This window comes from Peromyscus leucopus, chromosome 4 (genome assembly GCF_004664715.2).
Source record: "Peromyscus leucopus breed LL Stock chromosome 4, UCI_PerLeu_2.1, whole genome shotgun sequence".
In the NCBI taxonomy this organism is placed as follows: domain Eukaryota; kingdom Metazoa; phylum Chordata; class Mammalia; order Rodentia; family Cricetidae; genus Peromyscus; species Peromyscus leucopus.
Window position 1 is genome coordinate 85,813,960 of NC_051066.1, and position 22,802 is coordinate 85,836,761.

A 22,802-nucleotide genomic window follows, 5' to 3' on the forward strand; every position below is an offset into this window, starting at 1 on the left:
AATTTCAAACCTAAAAATAGTAGGAAAAAGTACAGATATTACAATTAGGAAGAAAACAAATGAGAAATAAATAAAGGGAGAGATTCAAGAAAGGGAAAAAAGAAGAAATGAAACAGAAAGGTAGAGATGCAGAGAAAGCAGCTTTCATGAATACATTATTCAAATTATTATATGAAATCTCAACATTTAGATTTGAAAATCTCTAAGCATATGACAATAAGTGCCATCATGCAGGCCTAGTAATACATGGTTGTTTAGAGATACACTCCAATGGACAAGTACAAATTTTAAAGAATGACAATGCTAAAAACAAATCTTCAGCACATGGATTCTCAATTTATTTGATTTTTTTCATTTTTATCATTCCTTTTAATAGAATTGATATAATTCTGTCTGTTTAGACATAATCAAAAAGAGATTTGTGCCTGGGAATGTTGTATTTATGTTTAAAATATGTCAATGGATTGTCATTCTGGTATTATGACAGTCAAGTGGAGAGGCTATAAATATAACTCTAATATTCATTGAAGAAAATTACCTTTGAATCCATGCCAAAAAGTTAGATTTCAGGCTTGGAAATGTAAACAATATTTTCAACTGACAAATTTTTTCTATATTTAAGAAAATTCTTAATTAGAAAGAATATAGAAAATCAAGGAAGTTCCTTTACATTTGACTGAATACAATGCTAAGACGTAATTTGTATTCTTTTTGCTTACTTGACTCTGCACATTAAGTTACTGTTTCTATTTCAGGAATTCTTAGTTAAGCTCTGTCTCTCTCAACCCATTGGAGCACAGTGTACTAAATGGAAGAAGCAAACCAGTCTGTGGTGTCTGACTTTATTTTTCTGGGACTTTGTACCTCAAGAGGACTACAGATCTTCTTCCTACTATCATTTTCTACCCTCTACCTGATGACTGTGATAGGCAATCTCTTTGTCGTGATATTAATCATCACTGATCATCATCTCCATTCTCCCATGTACTTTCTGTTAGCTAACCTCTCATTTATTGACTTCTGCCTTTCTTCAGTTACTACCCCCAAACTGATCACAGACCTACTAACAGATACTAAAACAATTTCTTTTGGTGGGTGCATGAGCCAGATCCTCTGTGTGCATTTATTTGCAGGGGGTGAGATGATACTTCTTGCATCGATGGCTTATGACCGATATGTGGCCATCTGCAGGCCACTCCACTACACCAGCATCATGGACAGACAGAAGTGCATCTGGCTTGTTTTGATATCATGGATCATTGGATTGGTGCATTCCATTAGTCAGCTGATCCTGATTTTGGAACTACCTTTCTGTGGACCTAGAGTAATAGACAGCTTTTTCTGTGATATTCCTTTGGTGATGAAATTAGCCTGCACAGATACTGATACTCTGGGAATCTTGGTAAATGCTGAGAGTGGTGTTTTAGCAACAACTTGTTTCATTCTCTTGCTGATATCTTACACCTACATTCTATTAACTGTTCTGCTCCAGTCTAAAGATGGCTCATCAAAGGCACTCTCTACCTGTACATCCCACATCATAGTAGTTGTGCTATTCTTTGGGCCTGTCATTTTCATCTATCTGTGGCCAGTCTACATCACTTGGGTCAACAAGTTTCTTGCTGTGTTTTATACAGTCATCACACCTCTCCTGAATCCAGCCATCTATACACTGAGAAATAAGGATATTAAAAATGCCATAAAAAAGCTGAGAAAACACAGGTAAATTTGGGGATAAATTTTAGACATCTTAATGTTATTGGCAAATTCATTGTGTGCACAACATTTTATACAATTTTTTAGTGGAAATTGAAAAGTACAATAACTTGTTTCTGGAATCAGTGTTGTAATTATATTTTCAAAATTAAAATGTTAATACTTTTCCCACTTTGAGTAATAGCTATTCAAATATATATAGAGAGAGAAGAGTAGAAGATGATAATAATGTTACAAAAATAATTATCACATGTTACTACACATCATCTGAATTCCCAAAATTATGCATGTCACTTTAATTACATTGTTATTAACAAAATCCTATTTGAATTACCTTTCAATTTTATCATCTTTTGAAATATGAAATTATACATCAATCATAATTCTATCTTTGTAACAGAACACATTTAAGATATTTGTGAAGACTGAAGCCACTTAGAAATCAAAATACTAAAATAATCAAATTATAATGCTAGTTGCCTCATATTGATATAATCTCTGTCAATTTTCAAGTCTTAACTACTCATATGAACTCAGAATTTTCCTATATCTTATTGCTTAACTGAAAGGACAACCTGTTTATAATATTTGAATATATTTTCCTCAATTCACAAATTATTTGCATGATCATGATTTTACATTATATAATTGAATAGCATAATTGCTAAGGCCAGTTAGCTAAACATTATATGCTCTTGATAATATGGTATACATAATGATTCATGTTATATACCATTTAATGTAGTGAGTCATTTACTAGATAAAACTAAATGGTTTAAATTTAAAACAGCTTGAGGTCTAATTTAATTCTAAACAGATATGGAAGTGAGAACTTCTTAAATATCATGCCAATATTTCATGAGCTCATGGTTAAAATCAACTTGTATTTATATTCTAATAAGTTAAACAGTTTGTCAAACATAAATTATCTAACAAAACCATACAAATTCCTGTATCATGTTTTCCCAAAATTATATTTTCTCAAAATTATAAGATTAGATAACCATGACTCATATCTGGCCACAGACTTTGATGTGTACATATTGTAGGTTCTGGTATCTTTTTCAGAAAAAAAAATTTCTCCAATGTGTTTACAGATTTACCTCTCATCAACATTATCAAAGACCATGTAAAAAATAAAGAAAGAGTTGGGAAGTTTAATGAATAAAAAGTTCACACACACACACACACACACACACACACACACACACACTGACTGAGCCGTATAAATGTAAGGTTAAGCAAATATCTGTAGTGGGTAGCCATTCCAGCTTGGATCTGGAAGTTCCAACCCCCATTGAGACTCTGGCAACTGTCATGCCTACGAAGAGGGGCCAAGGGAGGTGCCTGGAGACCCAAGATCTGGATAGGCGATTGCTTTCTCTGTTCTGGGACCCTGAACACTGGAGGTGGACAAAGCAGAGCTCCAGAGAACACCACTGGATTGCAATACACCTTCCCCAGACCCTGCAACCTACCTTTCCCTTTTTGTAAGTTACCCACTAAATAAATCTTCCTTTTAACTAAGTGGAGTGGCCTTAATAATTTCACCAATATCTGGTGCTCATGTGGGGCAAATTCAAAGGCCTGGGTAGCTCCTGCTCTCTCCTCCCTGGCTGTCAGGTACCTAAACCCGCCTGCAAAGTACCATATAACCAGGAAATGCCTACATGGTTCCATTACCGAAAAAGGGAGCAGCTAGTCTGGTCTCAATTCCCTAGCTTAGCCCCGAGGCCAGCTAAAGGGCACTCCCCTGCTCCCTGGCCTACTCCCTACATGCTGGCTCCTGTTTCCACCATCTCCAACTCCAGCCAAGATCACCAGCAGGCCCTGTTTTGGGGCTGTACCAATGACACCTGCTGGCTGAAAAGTACTACTACATGCCCCAAAACTACGAAAGGTAAGCATATTGTTTCAAGTAAAGGTACTTGATAATTTTACACCTTAAAACTGACTAACAAATTTTTAGTAATTCTTGTAAAATGGCCGACAACATTACCTCACAAGAATTTAAAAACCATTTGCCTGTATGATGAATGACATCTTCCTTGAAATATACAACATTCCTAAGGCATATCTGGGCTATACCATTTTGGCATTCATCATAATAATTCACACAGTGTTCAAACGCTGGTTTAAGAACAAAGATGAGTCATTACTGGGACTGATACAGGCTTTAAAAGATAGCAATGAAGGCTTACAGAAAAAGATTCTCTCTCTGAAATCTGCTAACCAGGATTTACAGGCTTTCAAAGATAGCAGTGAAGGCTTACAGAAGAAGATTCTTTCTCTAGAATCTGCTAATCAGGATTTAAAAAACAGGCTTGTACCCAAAATTGATTTTATTGAAAATAAATATGAATATTTAATGGATAGAACACTAACTCTCCAGAGTGAAGTTGTGGCTACTCAGAGAGTATATAAGGAAGAAAGATTATCGTTAATTGATAGGATAAGGTCCATGGAATCATGTGTTTCTGAGGAACATAAAAACTTCTATGATTCCATGAGAAATCTGGAGTCCCTTGCAAGAGAGGAGGTTCACACCCTAGAACAGACCCTAGGTGCTCATTTGCAAGCCCTAGAAGAAACTCTCGGTAAACATGACAAGGGAACTAATAAGCAGAAGGTCAAGACCATAGAGGTTGTAACATCTCCAAATGGCTCTCATATAATGGCTTATCCTGTTATTGTCCATGAGAAGCCAGCAGATGACACACACCCCGAGCCATAAATGACATATACATTACAACCAATTTCAAACAAGGGACTTTAAAAATATAAAGGAAGCAGTAGTTACACATGGGATACACTCCACATATGTAAAACAGATGTTAAATTCGTGGTCTACCTCACATAGAATCATTCCAGATGACTGGCATCAGTTAATTTCAGCTGTTCTGGAATATAACCAGCAGTTACAGTGGGAAAACTGGTTGAGAGAGGAGGCAAAAAATTTAGAACAACAAGGTATACTCAGAGGTTTTTTGATCTCCCAAGATCAAATACTTGGTGAGGGATGTTTCACTGACAGGAATGTATAAGCCACTTACGATGAGCATACAATATCCCTATGCTGTACAGCAGCTCTAAATGCTTGGGAAAAAATTCCAGAACCTGGAAAACCAACTGAGGTATACACAAAGATATTTCAGAGACCGCACAAACCCTTCACTGATTTTTTACAAAGACTGAACACAGCTATAACAAGAGCTGTGTCAGATAAAGAATTAAGAAAAGTATAAACTGAGTCCTTGGTGTTCAACAATGCTAATGCAGAATGCAAAAGAATACTTACACCATTAAAGATCAGATCAGCTCCTTTGGAAGAATGGATTCAATATACTAATGGTGTTCAGTCTTTCAACTACAGTAATGAAACTTGGATAGGAGAGACAAATTCCAGAGGTGAAAGAAGGCCCCATAGTACCAAATGTTTTAAATGTAGTATACCAGGTCATATAAGTAAAAACTGTACATGGGGTACTCATAGAAGTAATACTCCTTCTAGGAATAGCCTAAACAGGAGACCCCAACCACCTCCTGGATTATGTAGAAGACGTGGCAAAGGCCAACATTGGACCAGTGAGTGCAGATAAAAAATAGATATACAAGGCAACCCTTTACTGGCAGGAAACGACTCAGGGGGCCTCTTGTAGGCCCCAAAATCAAATGTAGTACAAACATTCCCAGCCACTGTGGAAGAAATTCCTCTCCAGGACAACTGAATAAACCAATGCCTAATGGAAAAACCGATACTGCAATGGATGATAAAACAGCTTTGATAGATGGATCACAGTTTACAAAGAACATTATAAAACAAATATTTTGGCAGACTTCCATAAATGAACAAAGACCAAAGCTTAGAATTTGAATTAATGGCCTGGTTCTGGAGGGCCTGGTAGACACAGGTGCAGATGTGACTGTATTTACACCAAAATCATGGCATCCGAATTGGCCTCTTCAAGAGGTAGATGTCCAACTTTTAGGGATTGGCACCCTATCTCAGATAAAACAGAGTTAAAGATGGGTTGAATACATGGGGCCAGAAGGACAGAGAGGAAGTCTGAAGCCATATGTAGCAAATATAGCAGTAAATCTTTGGGGCCAAGATCTGTTACAACAGTGGAATACCCAGATTAAAATTCTTACACTTTCAGAAAAGGAATACAGAACAATGCATGTTTCTAGGAATAATATCATGACATGCTATAAAAATCAGTCACCAACCATTTAGGCTGTTCACAAACAGAGCACGACTGTTGTTGAACTCTCAGAAGTACCAACTGCCTTACCTTTAAAATGGCTAACTAATTAACCTGTCTGGGTTGGACAATGGCCTTTGACAAAAGAGAAGCTACAAACTTTAGAACAGCTGGTTCAAGAGCAGTTAAAGGCTCAACACATTAGAGAATCTACCAGCCCTTGGAATTCTCCTGTATTTGTTATTTTAAAAAAATCTGGTAACTGGAGAATGCTGTCAGATCTGAGAGCTATTAATAAAGTAATTCAGCCAATGGGCTCTCTAAAGACTGGGATGCCCTTGCCCTCTCTGCTACCCAAAATGGCCTATAATAGTTATTGACTTAAAAGACTGTTTCTTTACCATACCCTTACAAGAAAATGATAGAGAAAATTTTGGCTTCACAGTACCTAATTATAATAATTCTCAGCCAGTCAAGAGATATCAATGGAAGGTGCTCCCACGGGGAATGTTAAACAGCCCTACTTTGTGCCAACACTTTGTGCAGAAACTATAAGAGATAATTCGTGTAAAGTTTCCACAATCCATAATTTATCAATATACGGATGATATCCTATTAGCTGATCCAAAGTTAGATACATTAGAAAGCATGTTTGAAGAAGTAAAAATGTTTTGCCTCCCTGGGGACTGCAAATTGCTCCTGAAAAAATACAAAGAGGAGATTCTATTAATTACTTAGGATATAAAAATAGAGCTACAAAAAAATTAGACCCCAAAAGGTACAACTAAGGAAAGATAGATTGAAGACTCTTAATGATTTTCAATAGTTATTAGGAAGCATTTCCAACTTACTGGGTATCATGGGAATACCCAAAGATGGACTACAAAAATTTGGCTAATACTCTAGAAGGGGACAAAGAATTAAACAGTCAAAGAGAATTATCAGCCGAAGCTGAGAATGAATTGGCTCTAGTAGAAAAGACAATTCGAGTAGCACATATGGATCATGTGGATCCAGAACTTAAATGCATTCTTGTCATATTCCCCTCCAGACATTCCCCAACAGGTATTTTGATGCAGAGGGAAGATATTATATTGGAATGGATATTCCTACCACGTAAACCAAAAAAGAAATTAAAGACTTATATAGAAAATATCTCTGATTTGATTCAAAAGGGTAAATTAAGACTTCACCAGTTGACAGGAATGGACCCATCAGAAATTGTAGTACCGTTAACTAATGAGGAAATTTCATCACTATGGAAAGATAACGAATACTGGCAGAGAGCCTGCAGTAACTTTTTGGGAGAGATTAACAACCACTATCCCAAAAGCAAGAGAATAGAATTCATAAAGAAGACTGAATGGGTCCTTCCTCACATTGTACGACAAAAGCCAATTGCTGGAGTCCTCACATTCTATACTGATGCAAATAAATCAGGGAAAGCAGGATATAAATCAGGAGACTTAAGTAAAGTGGTACAAAGTCCATACAGCTCTGTACAAAAGGCAGAACTGTATGCCATTCTTATGGTACTGATGGACTTCACAGAACCCCTCAATATAGTCACTGACTCTCAATATGCAGAGAGAGTTGTTTTACATATTGAAACTGCTGAATTTATTCCTGATAATACAGAATTAACTTCATTATTCACACAATTGCAGGAAATCATCAGAAAAAGGGAACATCATATATATGTAACACATATCAGATCCCATACAGGTCTGCCAGGACCTCTAGCACAAGGTAATGATGAGATTGATCAGTTACTAATAGGTAATGTGCTAGAAGCCTCAGAATGTCACAAGAAATACCATGTAAATAGCAAAGGTTTGAAGAAGGATTTCTCCATCACTTGGCAACAGGCTAAGGATATTGTGAAAAAATATACTACTTGTTCCATCTATAACCAAAATCTGTTACCTGCAGGGAGCAATCCAAAAGGTATACAAAGAAATGAAATTTGGCAGATGGATGTGTTTCATTTTGCAGAATTTGGAAGATTAAAGTATGTACATCATACCATTGACACCTATTCAGGATTTCAATGGGCAACTCCTATGAGTTCTGTAAAGGCTGATTCTGTGATTACACACCTATTAGAAGTAATGGCCATCATGGGAATACCTGTACAAATTAAGACAGATAATGCCTCAGTATATGTCTCCAATAAAATGAGACAATTCTTTGCTTATTACAATATAAAGCATATTACAGGTATACCACACAATCCCACAAGCCAAGCAGTCATAGCAAGATCCAATCAAACTTTAAAGGATATGTTAAATAAACAGCAACAGGTAACAATGACTCCTAGAAATAGACTGCATAGTGCTTTATTATCCTTGAATTTTCTCAATGCTGATGAGAAAGGAACAACAGCTGCGGAGAGACATTGGACGACAGACAAAACTCCTGAGCTAAACCAACCAGTTTGTTTCAAGGATGTGCTGACCTCAGAATGGAAACCTGGATATGTTCTATGTTGGGAAAGGGGTTTTGCCTTTGTTTCTGCAGGAGAAGAAAAGCTAAGGATACTAACAAAATTAATAAAAATTCGATTCGAACAGGAAAAAACCCTTGATGAAGAGAAGTAAAAGATCATCCACCCATGTGACATCTCTACAAGTTGTAAGAAAAAATTAACAATCAAAGGGTGGGGTAAGGTTCTATTTTTGTCTTTCCAGGATAATGGAAATACCCATCTTCCAAAAATCATAAGGCCTTGGATATCTGGAAGTTTACAGCAGAAAGAAAGAATCTATTGGTACCAATCTACACATGGTAAAATCTCACTGTCTAACATCTATCTCTCTATCAATCTAGAAAAGTTGTGGTTCCAATTCAATTATAAGCCAAGCTGGCTTTGGAGATGGAATTGGCTCACTCGTTCTCTAAACCCAAGCATATTGCTAAAAGAAAAGTTTGAGAGATTCTTCAGTCCCATATCAGATGAGTCCTCTGGTGTGAGACAGAAGGAAACCAATAAAAAGGGACCATTGTCTTCTAAATTCTAATTCTCTCCATGCTTACTCTTGATTTCTCAGAATCCTTTCTTTCATGCTATGTCCTCTTTAAATCCAACCCTCCCATTTTTGATAACAAATAAGTTTTTCCAATAGCAATCTCAGAAGTCTCGAGAAGGAAGATGGGGCCCCAACAACAACAACTCTACCCAATCCAGAATGATGCCATGGTAATCATTATCATACTACACTTCTTGCCAGAATTTCAGACAATCTTAACCATTACTCTAAATCTTGCTGCAGAACCTACAGTTAGTCTAACTGAGATTTAACTATCTGAGCTTTCTCACATTACCCAACAGAGATAACATCACCCCCTAAACGTTGGGAAGCAATTCTAACAAAATGACACCCCTTCTCCCTTAGGTTTCATAATTGTCAGGGTTATGGATGATGGTTATAGGGTTGGGGTGGAAGAAAATATTAGACTCAGTATTCTAAAAAAGGGGGGGAGAAGAAATGGAATGGATAGGTATAAAATATGATGGTAGATCATTGTATATACTGGTAAACAAATTTAGTAAAATAGCAACCTTAGATAATTTGCACTGTAATTTGTACAGTTATGGATTCTTATATGTTGATACAAATGTAAACTATTTTTATACTCCTGTTTAAGAAAATTTGTATATTGATACAAATACAGAAATATATTTGTTATAATGTACATATATTTCTACTCTTATTTGAAATATTTTTATATTGATACAAATGTAAATTTATATCTGTCATATTTTAGGTATGTTCTACTTCTGTTTAGGATATTCGGTATATTGATATATATTTAAGAGTATTGTCATATTGCATATTGCACTATATATTCCTACCTCTGTTATAAATATCTTGTGTATTGTCACAATTTTGAAGTCATCGTTCTTCTCCATACATTTGCTTATAGACTGTTTACCTTGTTTATGTGAAGCCCTAGTCCTTAGATTATTTTGGTAGCTAAGACTTATAAATTTATAGTCACCTATGCCTGTCATCTCTATAGTTACATTAGTGAGGTTATCTGGATTTACAGATACATAGGTCAGTTGGACAGGTAATCTTCAAACACTTCATAGACCTAGAGAATATGGCATTTAAATAACTTAGAATTTGGTTGACATGGGACACAATTGCTCCTGGCTGCACCAATTTGATCCCGAGAGAATGTTGGGCTTCTAAGACATTTCCATTTGGAAGTTTGTCTTTTTGGCACAAAATGGCCTACTGGGCAAAGAACTGCCCTTGCCGTGACGGCTGACAGTACAAATGCAATGCTGTCCTTTCTGGACAAGTGGGACACAAGGAAAGTGACCACTGTACTCCACCAAGACAGGGTAAGGTGGTCTTTCAGAATTCCTGCTTCTGAAAATGGTCTGTCAGATATTCTAGGCCTGTAGCCAATTTGAATGAACCAACAATGCTGAGAAACATTAGGTGACTGTCCATGCTGCCAGCTGTCTTGGTCTATTCTTGCAAGGTTCACAAAAGATGCTTGCATCCATTTACAATTTCTCAGGTACCATTATGTTCCTTCTCAGGTCTTTGATGGTATTGAAGAATAGCAGTTATAGTTACAACTTAGTATATATAATATTTTAGATAGAACATATTAAGTATTAGATTCAGGTTCTTTAGGATAGGATACCTTTTGGAATGATCTTTATAGCATGCCATTTACCTATGCTCTATACTTCTCTGGATTTTAGTATGTGTTTCTTGCTTGATATTGTTTGCATTGGTTGTAGTTCCATCTTATCTAGGTCATTATCCCTCATTATTCCTGGACAATATTTGATAACCATTCCTTTGTATATAGTCTTGTATTAGTTTAGAACCTTCTTAGTTAGACAAAAAGGGGGAGATGTAGTGGGTAGCCATTCCAGCTTGGATCTGGAAATTCCAACCCCACTGAGACTCTGGCAACTGTCATGCCTACAAGTCGGGGCCAGGGGAGGGGCCTGGAGAACCAAGAGCATGATGGGGAGCAATCTTTCTGTGCTGGGACCCTAAACGGTGGAGGTGAACCAAGCAGAGCTCCAGAGAACACCACTGGACTGCAATACACCATGTCAGACACTGTGATTTACCGTTCCCTTTTTGTAAGTTGCCCACTAAATAAATCTTCCTTTTAACTAAGTGGAGTGGCCTTAATAATTTCACCAATAGTTCTGGCAGAAAACTATCGACTATTTGTTGGACAGAAAAATGATTTAAGGAATTTTCAAAATGCTTTCTGGTGATAATAAAAACTTATTTAGATTTAATTCAGTCAGAAAATACTCTGAATTGCTTTTTGAACTATATATTGATAACAAATTCTTTTTAAAACACCTTGGTTTTCTGTCCCTTAGGTAACAGCAGAAAGAGTAAATACTTAAAATAAATTACACAGAGGTGTCTGAATTTGTGTTTCTGGGACTTTCAACATCTAGACAAATACAACATTTCTTTCTTGCCTTCTCTATGGTGTTTTATGTAGCCATTGTGCTGGGAAACACCTTTGTTGTGCATACAGTGGCCTTTGACCCACATTTACATTCCCCTATGTACTTTCTTTTGGGAAACCTCTCATTCATTGATTTATGTCTTTCCACCTTAACTGTTCCCAAAATGATTTCTGACCTGTATTCTGGGCACAATATCATCTCATTCCAGGCTGTGTCTTCCAGATATTTGTCCTTCATGTCTTAGGGGGATGTGAGATGGTGTTGCTGATAGCCATGGCCTGAGACAGATATGTGGCCATATGCAAGCCCCTCCACTACCTGACCATCATGAGTCCACAGACTTGCCTTTTGCTTCTTTCTGGTGCTTGGATCATTGGGTTCCTTCATTCAGTGGCCCAGTTAGCTTTTGTTGTCCATTTGAGATTTTGTGGTCCTAATAAGATAGATAGTTTTTTACTGTGATCTTTCTCAGTTTTTATCAAACTGGCCTGCACAGAGCCCCACAAAAATGCAGTTCATGGTTACTGCTGCCAATAGTGGGTTTATTTTCATATAGGCACCTTTCTTCTTATTGATTATCTCCTACATTGCTATCCTTCTCAACTGGTAAGGAAACATTCATCAGGTGATTTGTCCAAGGCCCTCTCTACACCTTTCTGCTCACATCTCTGTGGTGGTTCTGTTCTTTGGGCCATGCATCATTGTGTACATGTGGCCATTTCCTACTTTTCCAGTGGATAAATTTCTTGCTATTTTGGACTTCCTGATTATGCCCATCCTGAACCCTGCCATTTACACACTGAGGAACAAAGACATGAAGGTGGCAATGAGGAGAATGATTACTCAGCTATTCAATCTGAGGAAAATATCCTAATCTACAGAAGTACAAAATGCATCTTTGACTACTCTCCTATAAGCATAGCTGAAGACTGCTATGTTGAGACAATTTAATTTGCTTTATTCAGCAATTTAAAACTATTAGATAGTTTATTTCAAGTTAACTGACAATAATGGCATACTTAATTGGAGTTGATTATTCATTTTGTGCTGACTACACTTTTATTATCCATAGAAAAGCTAAAAAGAAACTAATAAATTTCCACCTGTCATATAGTCTTAAGATATCTTCCTATCTTTCTTGAGGAAAAAAAGAAATTTGTATCTCACAACATTTATATTTTGCCAAGCAAAGTATGTTCACTTTATATGCTGATTCAGGATGGTTAGTACATTTTTTTTAACATTATACTATCCGTTTGAAAGAAATGTAATGTGTTGAATAAATTCTGACTTATATTCTAAGAAATTGGAGATTTTGCTGGACTTCACAGCCAAAGTTCATAGTACATCTTGAAGTCACTTAATTTGTGACCTCTAATCTACTGTGTACTCAAACTGTTTAACCTGGATTTAAGAGAATGTTGTAATAATCATCCTTACTTACCTTGGGCTTCCATGTAAACAACTTTTGTAACCTAAGCTGCAATCTCAAACTGTGTGGTTTTCCAAGCCCCTGGCCCAGATATGTGTATTACTTGCTGAAAGCAACAAATACAGAAGTGTAAACTACCTTCCTAAAAATCAACCATAAAGGCTGAAAGCAACCATTTATGGTTATTGGTTGATAATCAATGATGTTTGTTTTCTGGGTGAGTTGGGATCAGTTGGAGCCAGTGACTTAATCCCTTGTAAAACTCTGTTAAAAAATACTGTAAACTATTCCATTCCTTCGCCATGTGATGGTTTCTCTGCTGTTCATATATAGACAGCAAGTTCTTTTGTTACATATGACAATAACATCACACACACACAGATACCACTCATACACATAGCTTATAACACACACACACACACACACACACACACACACACACAGGGTAGACACAAAGATACTGTGACAAACATGCTGCAAGAAAGCTTTTACGCAGGCACAGAATCAGACTCAAATGACAGAGGACAGAAAACTCAGAGAACATACAATAGAGAATTCAACTCTGGACTCATTTTTGTTTAAATAACTCTAAAATGAAATACTTTTATTTCTTTCCTTAAAACAACACTGATGCATTTTTGGTATCTCAGATCTAATCCCTAATGCTTTATAATCCACACACTAAAGAAGATTGCATCCCCTCCTCCAGAAACCACTATCCTCCAATAGCCTGTCTGTGAGGCCACTTCCACAATACTTGATGTTGGTGGCCCAGAGCCCGTGCACTGCACACAACTGCACATAACCACAACTGCAGCGAGTTCATGAGTGCAAGAGCTGTGCCATGTTCAGATATGCCTGTGTGTTGCACACCTCCCAATCTTCTGACTTCATTCTTTCTGCCCCCTTTTCTGCACTGCTCCCTGATGTTTGGAGAGGGATAGATATGTGGGTGTTACATATAGGACTGAGCATTCTACAATCACTTCTTTGTAGCACTTTGGCAAACTATGGGTTTCTGTATTAACTTTCCCTGACCCGTACCTCCACCACAAGCTACAATAAGAAGCTTCTTGGATGAAGGCAGATGACCACATTAATCTTACATGGTGAGCCAGAGCTTGAGTATTCTCCCTTCTCCATGACATCTGCTTTTATATTTTTTTTAAATCCAAAAATCTTTTCAAAGTTTTAACTTTGTTTTAATGTTTGCTAGTTTTATTTAATTTACTTTTACTCTAATTTTTAAAATTGGCTTATCTGGGGGCTAGAGAGATGGTTCAGTGGTAAAGAGAACTTGATGCTCTTACAGATAACTAGGATTCAATTCCCAGCATCAAGTGGGCCATAGTTTTATGTAACTCCAGCTCGAAGTATCCTATTGCTTCTTTTGGCCTGAGTGAGTGCTGTCATGCATGTGCGCAAAAACACACTCACATACACATAAAATATAAATAAATGTATTTTTTAATTTGACAGTCAGATGTGCCCATTAGTACAATAGTGTCATGGCTGGTCTGGGAGTAACCAACCACATTCTGCTAGATTTAACGTCTGCTCCATGCAATAAACACATTCTAAAGTTTAAATGAGAAAGTAGCATCACTTTTTCTCAATTACAACTTAAATTCTTATATCATTAGTTCTCAGATTATATTCTCTTTGACATTGCTTTGGCCATTCTATGTTCACTTCTGCATGAGAACAGTATCACTTTGAAACAATAACAGGTTATGTCATATTGCCCCTACAATCAATAATATTGAGAAAGGGTGGATGCAATTAGAAGGCATTTTTAACAGTAGCTAAAATCCATCTAGTAAATTGCATTTATCCTAAATTATGCTGCATATGTAATTTCTTTACTGTACATGATAAATTACTCTTCCATTATCTTTTCCTCGATTAATGATATGCATAGAATTTGTACAATCAAATTTCCAGAATGCTAAAGAATAAAATAGAGAAAACAATGATGCCTTCTTGTTCACCTGAATCACAAGAAACAGAAGGTCAAAGAGGGGCTTAAGTTATGCATACAGTGGTAGCCTACCAGTGCCACCCCGGGTGTCTCTGTCCATTTCTGTTTAACTCGTGACAGCCACCTAGAACTGGATTTCACATGTTAGTTCTTTTTGAAACACTGTACACAGAGAAAATAGTGTTGTTCTCTTTTCACAGACACATGTTTAACCATCCTCATCATTTTGCTTTTAAACAACATTCTTTATTGCATTTTACTAGCCTGACTCAAATCTAAGTTTGATAAAGCATCAGTCACTTGAGGGCTAAACTCAGAGAAAGTAGGTGGCTAGGAGATTCCCCTGGGAAAATGCTAAAGAAAGTCTTACCAAGTTGGGGTTCTATTTAAAACATAGAGCTGCAATGATTTTCCACAAAGAAGCATTACTATACAGCATTCTACACTGAGAAAGAATTCTCATTAAAGTTGGTCAAGGTAGAAAATGAGCTCAACAGCATCTCAGAGCAAAGGCAGAAGCTAAACCAATGTCATTAGCCAAGAAGAAACTGATTTCATAGGTAATTCCTTTAGGTAAGTGCATGACAAACTTTTTGATTTAGGGATATCATTTCCATCTAATCAGCTAATTCAGAATATTTTCCCTGTGGCATTTTTATACTCCTAAATATGGATCTTAGAGTTCCAAATATACTATTCATGTGTGTCCCAACCACAAGCCTTATAGATTTTTCTCTCCAGTGAGTAGTTTTGAAACTCATTTGTTGCACTTTCACACACACACACACACACACACACACACACACACACACACACACACGAAGAAAGAGAGAGAGGAGTCCTATATTCTTACAAGGGCCCATGAAATTAACTTGGAGTGCAATGAATGACTTTCAAATAGAATGCAAGATCTTTTGATCCTGATATTTTCTAAATAATTTCAATTTTTTCCTCTTTTAGCACTTACGCAAAGTGAATTCAGATGTGCTCAACTGTTAACATCAACGTAATAACATACACTCAACTCTGATGACAAAAATAGTTGAAGTGTTTTTAATAGTAATGTGAACCTCTGTTCAATCTCTGTTAATTGTGTGTGTGTGTGTGTGTGTGTGTGTGTGTGTGTGTGTGTGTGTGTTTATCTGTGTATGTGTTCACCTCCAGGATGATGAGTCTTCTGTCATCTTAATGACTTCATTTTCTTGAACTCAAAGTTTCCACAAGAAGCCAGACAATCATTACTGTATATTATAGGTCTGACACTTTCTACTAATATGAATGAGCAAAGCAAGATTTAACATCTACCATGGTGAAAAAAAAGATGTTTACTTAAATAAATATGGAAAGAAATTTTGAAAAGAACAATTTAAATTCTTGAGACTATTTTATCTAGTACCCACTGAGATTAATATAGATAATATATTTAAGCTTTGTTAAAGCTTACCTGAGCTTTACAATAAACATAGAACTTATTACTTAATAAAATAGTAATAAGGTAAAAGGTAGCTTATATTTCCCTCCCAGAATACAATATTAAATTAATTCTGTAATTCTACAAATGAAACTTTTTTCTAATTACTACAGATTTAACAATGTACAAACCTACTTTATATAATAAATTCTATTTGACTATCCTGTATTCTTAGGAAACAAGTCTATTTCTAATTAATTTATACTTTCACAAATATATAGTAATGTAAAATAATGTAAAAAATCCATTCTAACTTTTGCCTTCCTGTTTACTTTAAATATAGATACATGAAATAGCATGACAGGGTCAGAGTTAAAAAGGTTTATTTTTCAATAATCCCTTTGCCCTGTGAAGTCACTGTGACTCACGGTCCCATCACTGAGGCTGAGAAGCATTTCAGTCCACATCAGCCACAGGGTTACCATAATCTCAGGAAGTATCATAGGACTAGATGGAAATGGTTTCTGAAACTTTTGACCTTAAAGAAAATCTTAACCTAAAGTTTAAAAATAATTTCCAGAGTTGGAAAGATGATTCAGTGGTTAAGAACACATCTTGCCCTTGAAGAGGATCAGAATATGTATTCAATGACCTCTTCTAGCTTCTCTGCATATCTGCACACATTTATCATAAACACATTCACACACACAGATACACACACACACAAACACACATATAAATCTTAATGTTAGTCTATGTCTTTTCTGTAGAATGTAATCATTTAGAGACTTCTAGTCACCCAAAGATTTTTTATAAGACATTTAATTAGATTATCAGAAACCTACAGTCTCCATATTGACCTGCATTTATATCAACCAGCAAAAGCTATGATTTTTATTACTCATTCATGTTCCAACATATTTGTAATAAATCACTTAGCATATTTAAATGAACTCATAACTATTTTTTACTGTGTTCATTCTACTTTTCATTTTAATTTTAGTTTAACTGATCACAGCATAATTATATAATTTTGTGATCTCTATGGCTCAAATAGCAAAGTGAATCATCCGATAAGACCACAGGGGGCACCTTCCAGAACATGTCATACACATGTGCAGTGGTTGCATTCATTTTTTATGAAGTAATTATTACTTTGTGACTTTCAGTCATTTTACCCATAGGCATGGTTGGATCTCACATTTTGTTCAATGTTTAAATATATTTAAGAAGTTTGTATTTTTCAAGTGAATGCGTATATTGTCATTTATTTTCATAAATGTCATCCTTTTATTATATTTTAATTATATTGTATGTGTTTTTAAGTGACAATGATAGACTAAATATTTTTCTTTACTTGACTTAAATTTCTTGAGGCAAACACATTTATGGTCTTCAAATGACTCTTTCTTTGTTACTTTCTTCCAAATATTATTGCTGGATTAAATCATCTCTACTTACCAAATGTTGTTGGACCATAGCATTTTTAGGTTTCCTTCCTTTTATTAATCTTTAATATTTCATGTATAATATGAAGTTATTGGATTAAAGTATAGTAATTCTGTTACAATATTTTATAAATAATCAATATTTGGATTCATATAGTAGCAATTGTTTAGCAAACTAACTCATTTGTGAGTTGTGGTTGAGCTGGGGTCCAGCAATGTTAGAACCCTTGCATAACTTGTTCAAAGCTCTGTGCTCAATTTGTGGGATACAAAAATAATTACAATAAATGAATGAGTTAAATAGCCAATAAAATTTACTGAAGTAATATCTTAAATCACATTGTGCTTTTGTCTTTCAGGGTTCTATGTGATATGCTCTAGGACTTAATTCATCAAGACTTTCAGTAGGAGAGCTAAGCAATGCTAATTGGAAACACATTACAATTAATCAGAACATGGGGGGAAACAATGCAATCACTTTTCATTTTCAACATGGGAAAATATGAAGACAGGAAACCAAAAGCAGCAACAGTAGGTACACAAATTAAACAGTAGAAATTACTTGGTAGTAAAACCTGTGAATTGGAAAATGTATGTCAAGAGCAGAAACCTGTGGTATGACTGTTTTGTGTATCTTGGAGAATGGTGAAGATATATATTAACAGATTTGGTAAGACTATATGAAAATAAGTTCATGCTTTCAGATTAACTTAAAGCTGTAAAAAGGACTTGTTCATGAGTGTACCATATTTGACTTTGGACATTTTACTCTGGGATCCAAAACTACCTCTACAGTTGAATAATTTAATAGTTAGTTACTAAATAAACATTGTATCATGATGCTGAAAATACTAAACAGGACTTAATGTGCATGAGTTATACCAAATATTATGGGTTAGCATAGGAGAACCCATCACAATACAAAAATAAAAAGTATGGAGAAATGTTGTAGGCAAATTTGGAGAAAACTGATGGAGAAAATGTCATAATGTATTTAGTTGCCATTAACAGAATGCTCTGTTTGTAACAAATCATAAAGAGTAGAGTTTCATTTTCAAACATCACTAGAAGAAACCTCCATAAAGAACTGATGGCTTTGGTGAAGTTGTTCAACATGGACACTGAATGCTGGGATTGTTCAAGTTTCCACTGAGCTGCATGTAAGACATGGGCTTTATGCATCGTAGCTACTACACTCTTAATAGCAAAAACACTAACTACACAAATAAGACTATGAGCAAAGTAACACTTTGTCTATATGAAGGTCTTTTTCCCTTTTGAGAGGGAATGGCTTTCAGGAAAGATGCTAACTTGACATTGCATGCCCAATTTTCAATAAAAAATAGAAATATCATTACATGTTTAAAAAAAAGCAGACCTCATCTTCCTTATGTGAGATAAGGCTGTAATCATTTAAAAACTGGGGCTGGGGATCATAACAGGATAGAAATCATGTGGTAATAAGAACTTCATGAAGCCAATAAGCCAAAGGCTTAGAAATATACAAAAACAAATTAATAAAATCAGGACCGAATCCTGTAGAGATATACAGTAAAACAGTAAGTGAAAACCAATTGCTATAGGGAATATCCAGAATAGAGTTTCTCTCAGGTAACAAGGTACCTATGGCAAGTGGGGTGGTAGGACTGACTGAACAGCTAGGGTTGGTAAGGGATGGCTGACAAGAGAGAAGTGTAATTATAGGGGACACCAGTTCAGATATTTTTATCTTAAATGGTTTTATAATAGCTATAGGACACAGAAGTTGAAGGATGTTTGATTGGAGGATTTGGGGAAACCTGCAGTATATTTCAAAGTATCAAATCAGAATAGCATAGTACTGTAGTCAAAAACTTGAATACATGAATACGTTATCTCAATTACTAAATGTAAGTCCTGGACCTGACTCTATCCTTCTGCAACCCTGGGAATTGTTCTTAACATACAAATCTGGATAAAGAGTGTAGAACATATACAGGATTTTACATTGTATAGAGAATTTATGGGCTTGCTAAATATCTCTGCACAAAAAAGTACATAATAAATGCTACATATTGACATGTAATTTTTAAACTAATAATATGTTTACTTTAGAGCCCCTGAATGTCAATGTTTAAGCAGAGTCATGACAAAACTGTCATGAGCTAAATGTTTTAAAAATCATCTCAATGTTAGTGGGTAACCTCCACAATAAGTTGCATAGAAAAAGCAAAACATACACATGTAGGTCATGAATTATAAAAAAAATAATAAACTACAAGAAAACAGTCATACAATTTATGCCATTGGTACAGGCATACGTTTGGATAGGATTCCAAAACTGCTCTGCAGTGAAAAAAAACTGATGAAAGAGAGGTAAATGAAAAGCTTATATAGGACAAAGCAAAAAGAAAAATAGCCAAACAGAAAGACAAACAATAGAATGATATAAACATTCATCTCTAAGATTTAAGAAAATCAAAATGCTAAATCCACCCCTGACAAAAGAAGAACCAATTTAAAAGTCAATGGACAATGAGAATGAATGTCACTTCTGAAGAAAATCAATATAGATGCCCAAATGATCTACAGAAAAATATTCACTATTGGGGATGGAGAGATGGTCCAATGGAAAAGACTATCTATTGTTTTTACAGAGAACCCAAATTTAATTCCCAGCATTCACAAAGTAGTTCAAAGACTGCAGTAACTCCAGTCCCAGAGGATTCAATGTCCTCTTCTGATCACAATGTGAGTTGCAAATACATGGTGCCCATATAGATATGCAGGCAAAAAAAACCTCATACTCATGAAAAAGGAAATAAATATTTAAAATTCTGTGTTAAGATGGTAAGCCATAAGAGAAATACAAATCAAAACTACAATAAAATTACAGTATCATCTATTAGAAAAGCTACTACTAAAACCCAAAAGAAACTAATGTTCATTAAAAGTAGGGTAAAAGTTCAGGTTTATTCACTTTTGATGGGAATGTTCATGTAGCAGTTATATGGAATCATAGAAGTTTCTCAAAAAGTTATAATAGAGTTGCCATATTTATCCTCTGTTTTACCATGAGTTGTATCTTAAGGATATAAATTCATCATACCAAAGAGATACATGCTTCTCCTTACTTATGACTGTACTATTTATAGTAGCTTGCATGTTGAAAAAAATATATATAATTAAATATTAGCCATATGAAGAAAGGAATCATGCCATTCACAGCACAATAGATAAAAGTGCAAGGCACTGTGTTAAAGGAAATGTCAGCGAGAGAAAACATGTCCAAGTTCTTGCCATGGTGGAAAATGTTAACAAACTCAACATAGTGACTGATCAATGGTGGTTTGGTAATAGGAATGCAGGTGGGTAGAAAATGCTGAAAAGGTAGATCTAATACCTGTGCACATCACCTGCATGTATTCAAAACACAATGTGGGTACAAATGAATATAACTAATGCATGTCAACCAAAATATGGCAGTAATTTTACAAAAACAAATACATATGAAATGTGTTTAAATATAATTTTGAGTCTAAATCTCCATTTCACCAGTGAAACAAATTCACAAAAGAATAATTTGAAAAATAGTCCAAGAGCATCCTATATGAATATTCCCTGACACTTGAAGTAATTAGACATTGAAAATATCTAGGGAAGAGTTCAGAGAACATATTTAGATATACTGCAAGGCAAATCTACCACAACAAAATGTCTGGTCCTAGAATAAAAAGGATGAACCCCATTTGTCTCTCTATATTATATTTATGTTTGTATTTTTCATTTACTTATCCTTTTGCTATCTGACTCAGAGTTTTTTCTCTTGATTTAAAATTCAGAGAATAAAGGAGCCCCATAAGTGGAAAATATGCAATTGTAGCATTGGCTGCAATTTTTCATCATTTCCTAACATCTAGTGATTTGAAAGTGCTCACACCAATGGATCGACTAAATGACTCCATGGTTTCTGAATTTGTGCTTCTAGGACTCTCTAGTTCTTGGGAAACTAAAGTTTTTCTCATGCTGACATTCTCTATGCTCTACTTAGGAATCATTCTTGGAAATCTCTTCATTGTCATTTTAGTAATTGTTGACTCTCACTTACATTCTCCTATGTACTTCTTGTTGGCCAACCTGTCTTTGAATGATGTGTGGGTTTCCTCCACCACTGTTCCCAAGATGATCTCAGATCTTCTGACAGAACGCAAAGTAATTTCTTTCCACAGTTGCATGACTCAGATCTGTTTTATTCACATTATGGGAGGAGTGGAGATGGTGCTGCTCATAGCCATGGCATTTGACAGGTACACAGCCATCTGTAAGCCTCTGCACTACTTGAGTATCATGAACCCTAAAATATGCATTTCATTTGTAATTACTGGCTGGGTCACTGGTGTGATCCATGCCATGTCCCAGTTCTCTTTTGTGATAAACCTGCCTTTTTGTGGACCTAACAAAGTAGACAGCTTTTACTGTGACTTCCCTCGGATCATACAACTTGCATGCACTGATAGAGACAAGTTTGAGTTTGTTGTTGCAGCCAACAGTGGCTTCATGAGCATGGGAACCTTCTTCCTGCTTCTCCTCTCCTATGTCTTCATTTTAGTCACAGTCTGGAAGAGGTCTTCAGGGGACTTGTCAAAGGCACTTGTCACTCTGTCTGCACACATCACTGTGGTTGTACTTTTTTTCACTCCGTGCATGTTTCTCTATGTGTGGCCCTTCCCCACATCCTCTGTTGACAAATACCTGTTCATTGCTGACTTTGCTATCACCCCTGCCCTGAATCCTGTCATCTATACATTGAGGAATAAAGATATAAGGGTAGCAATCAAAAGATTGTGCAAAAGAGTTAGTTTTGATAGATATTGTTGACTAAATCTGGTGTGGGAGCTCTAAAAGTGTACATCCAACTGTATATTGAAAGGTCCCCTGAGGAACATGCTACTTAACCTTGCCAACTGCACATGTTACCTACCTCACAACATATATCTATTCCCACACACCATTAATGCCTTGCTTCGAATACATCACTATGTACATCTTTTTTTTTAAAAAAAAGCACTATGGATAAATAAATGTGGTTTTTACCTGACTTTGTGATAATCTAACACAACAAAGACACAATGGCAGTCTATAATGTTAAAAAAAAATGGGTAA

General features: G+C 35.7%; 2 protein-coding genes and 1 pseudogene across 2 annotated transcripts; all 3 read left to right on the forward strand.

Annotated features, from left to right (window-relative positions):
* The first annotated feature begins 808 nt into the window (after window positions 1-808).
* LOC114687873 (olfactory receptor 4K3-like) lies at window positions 809-1,726 on the forward strand. Its single transcript, XM_028862512.1, has one exon. The coding sequence runs from the start codon at window positions 809-811 to the stop codon at window positions 1,724-1,726; it is 918 nt and encodes a 305-aa protein (XP_028718345.1).
* Window positions 1,727-11,317: 9,591 nt separating this feature from the next.
* On the forward strand, window positions 11,318-12,262 carry LOC114687863 (annotated as a pseudogene).
* A 9,319-nt stretch (window positions 12,263-21,581) lies between these two features.
* On the forward strand, window positions 21,582-22,517 carry LOC114687867 (olfactory receptor 4F21-like). The gene has a single exon (XM_028862507.1). It carries the CDS (start codon window positions 21,582-21,584, stop codon window positions 22,515-22,517), a length of 936 nt encoding a protein of 311 aa, XP_028718340.1.
* The last annotated feature ends 285 nt before the right edge of the window (window positions 22,518-22,802 follow it).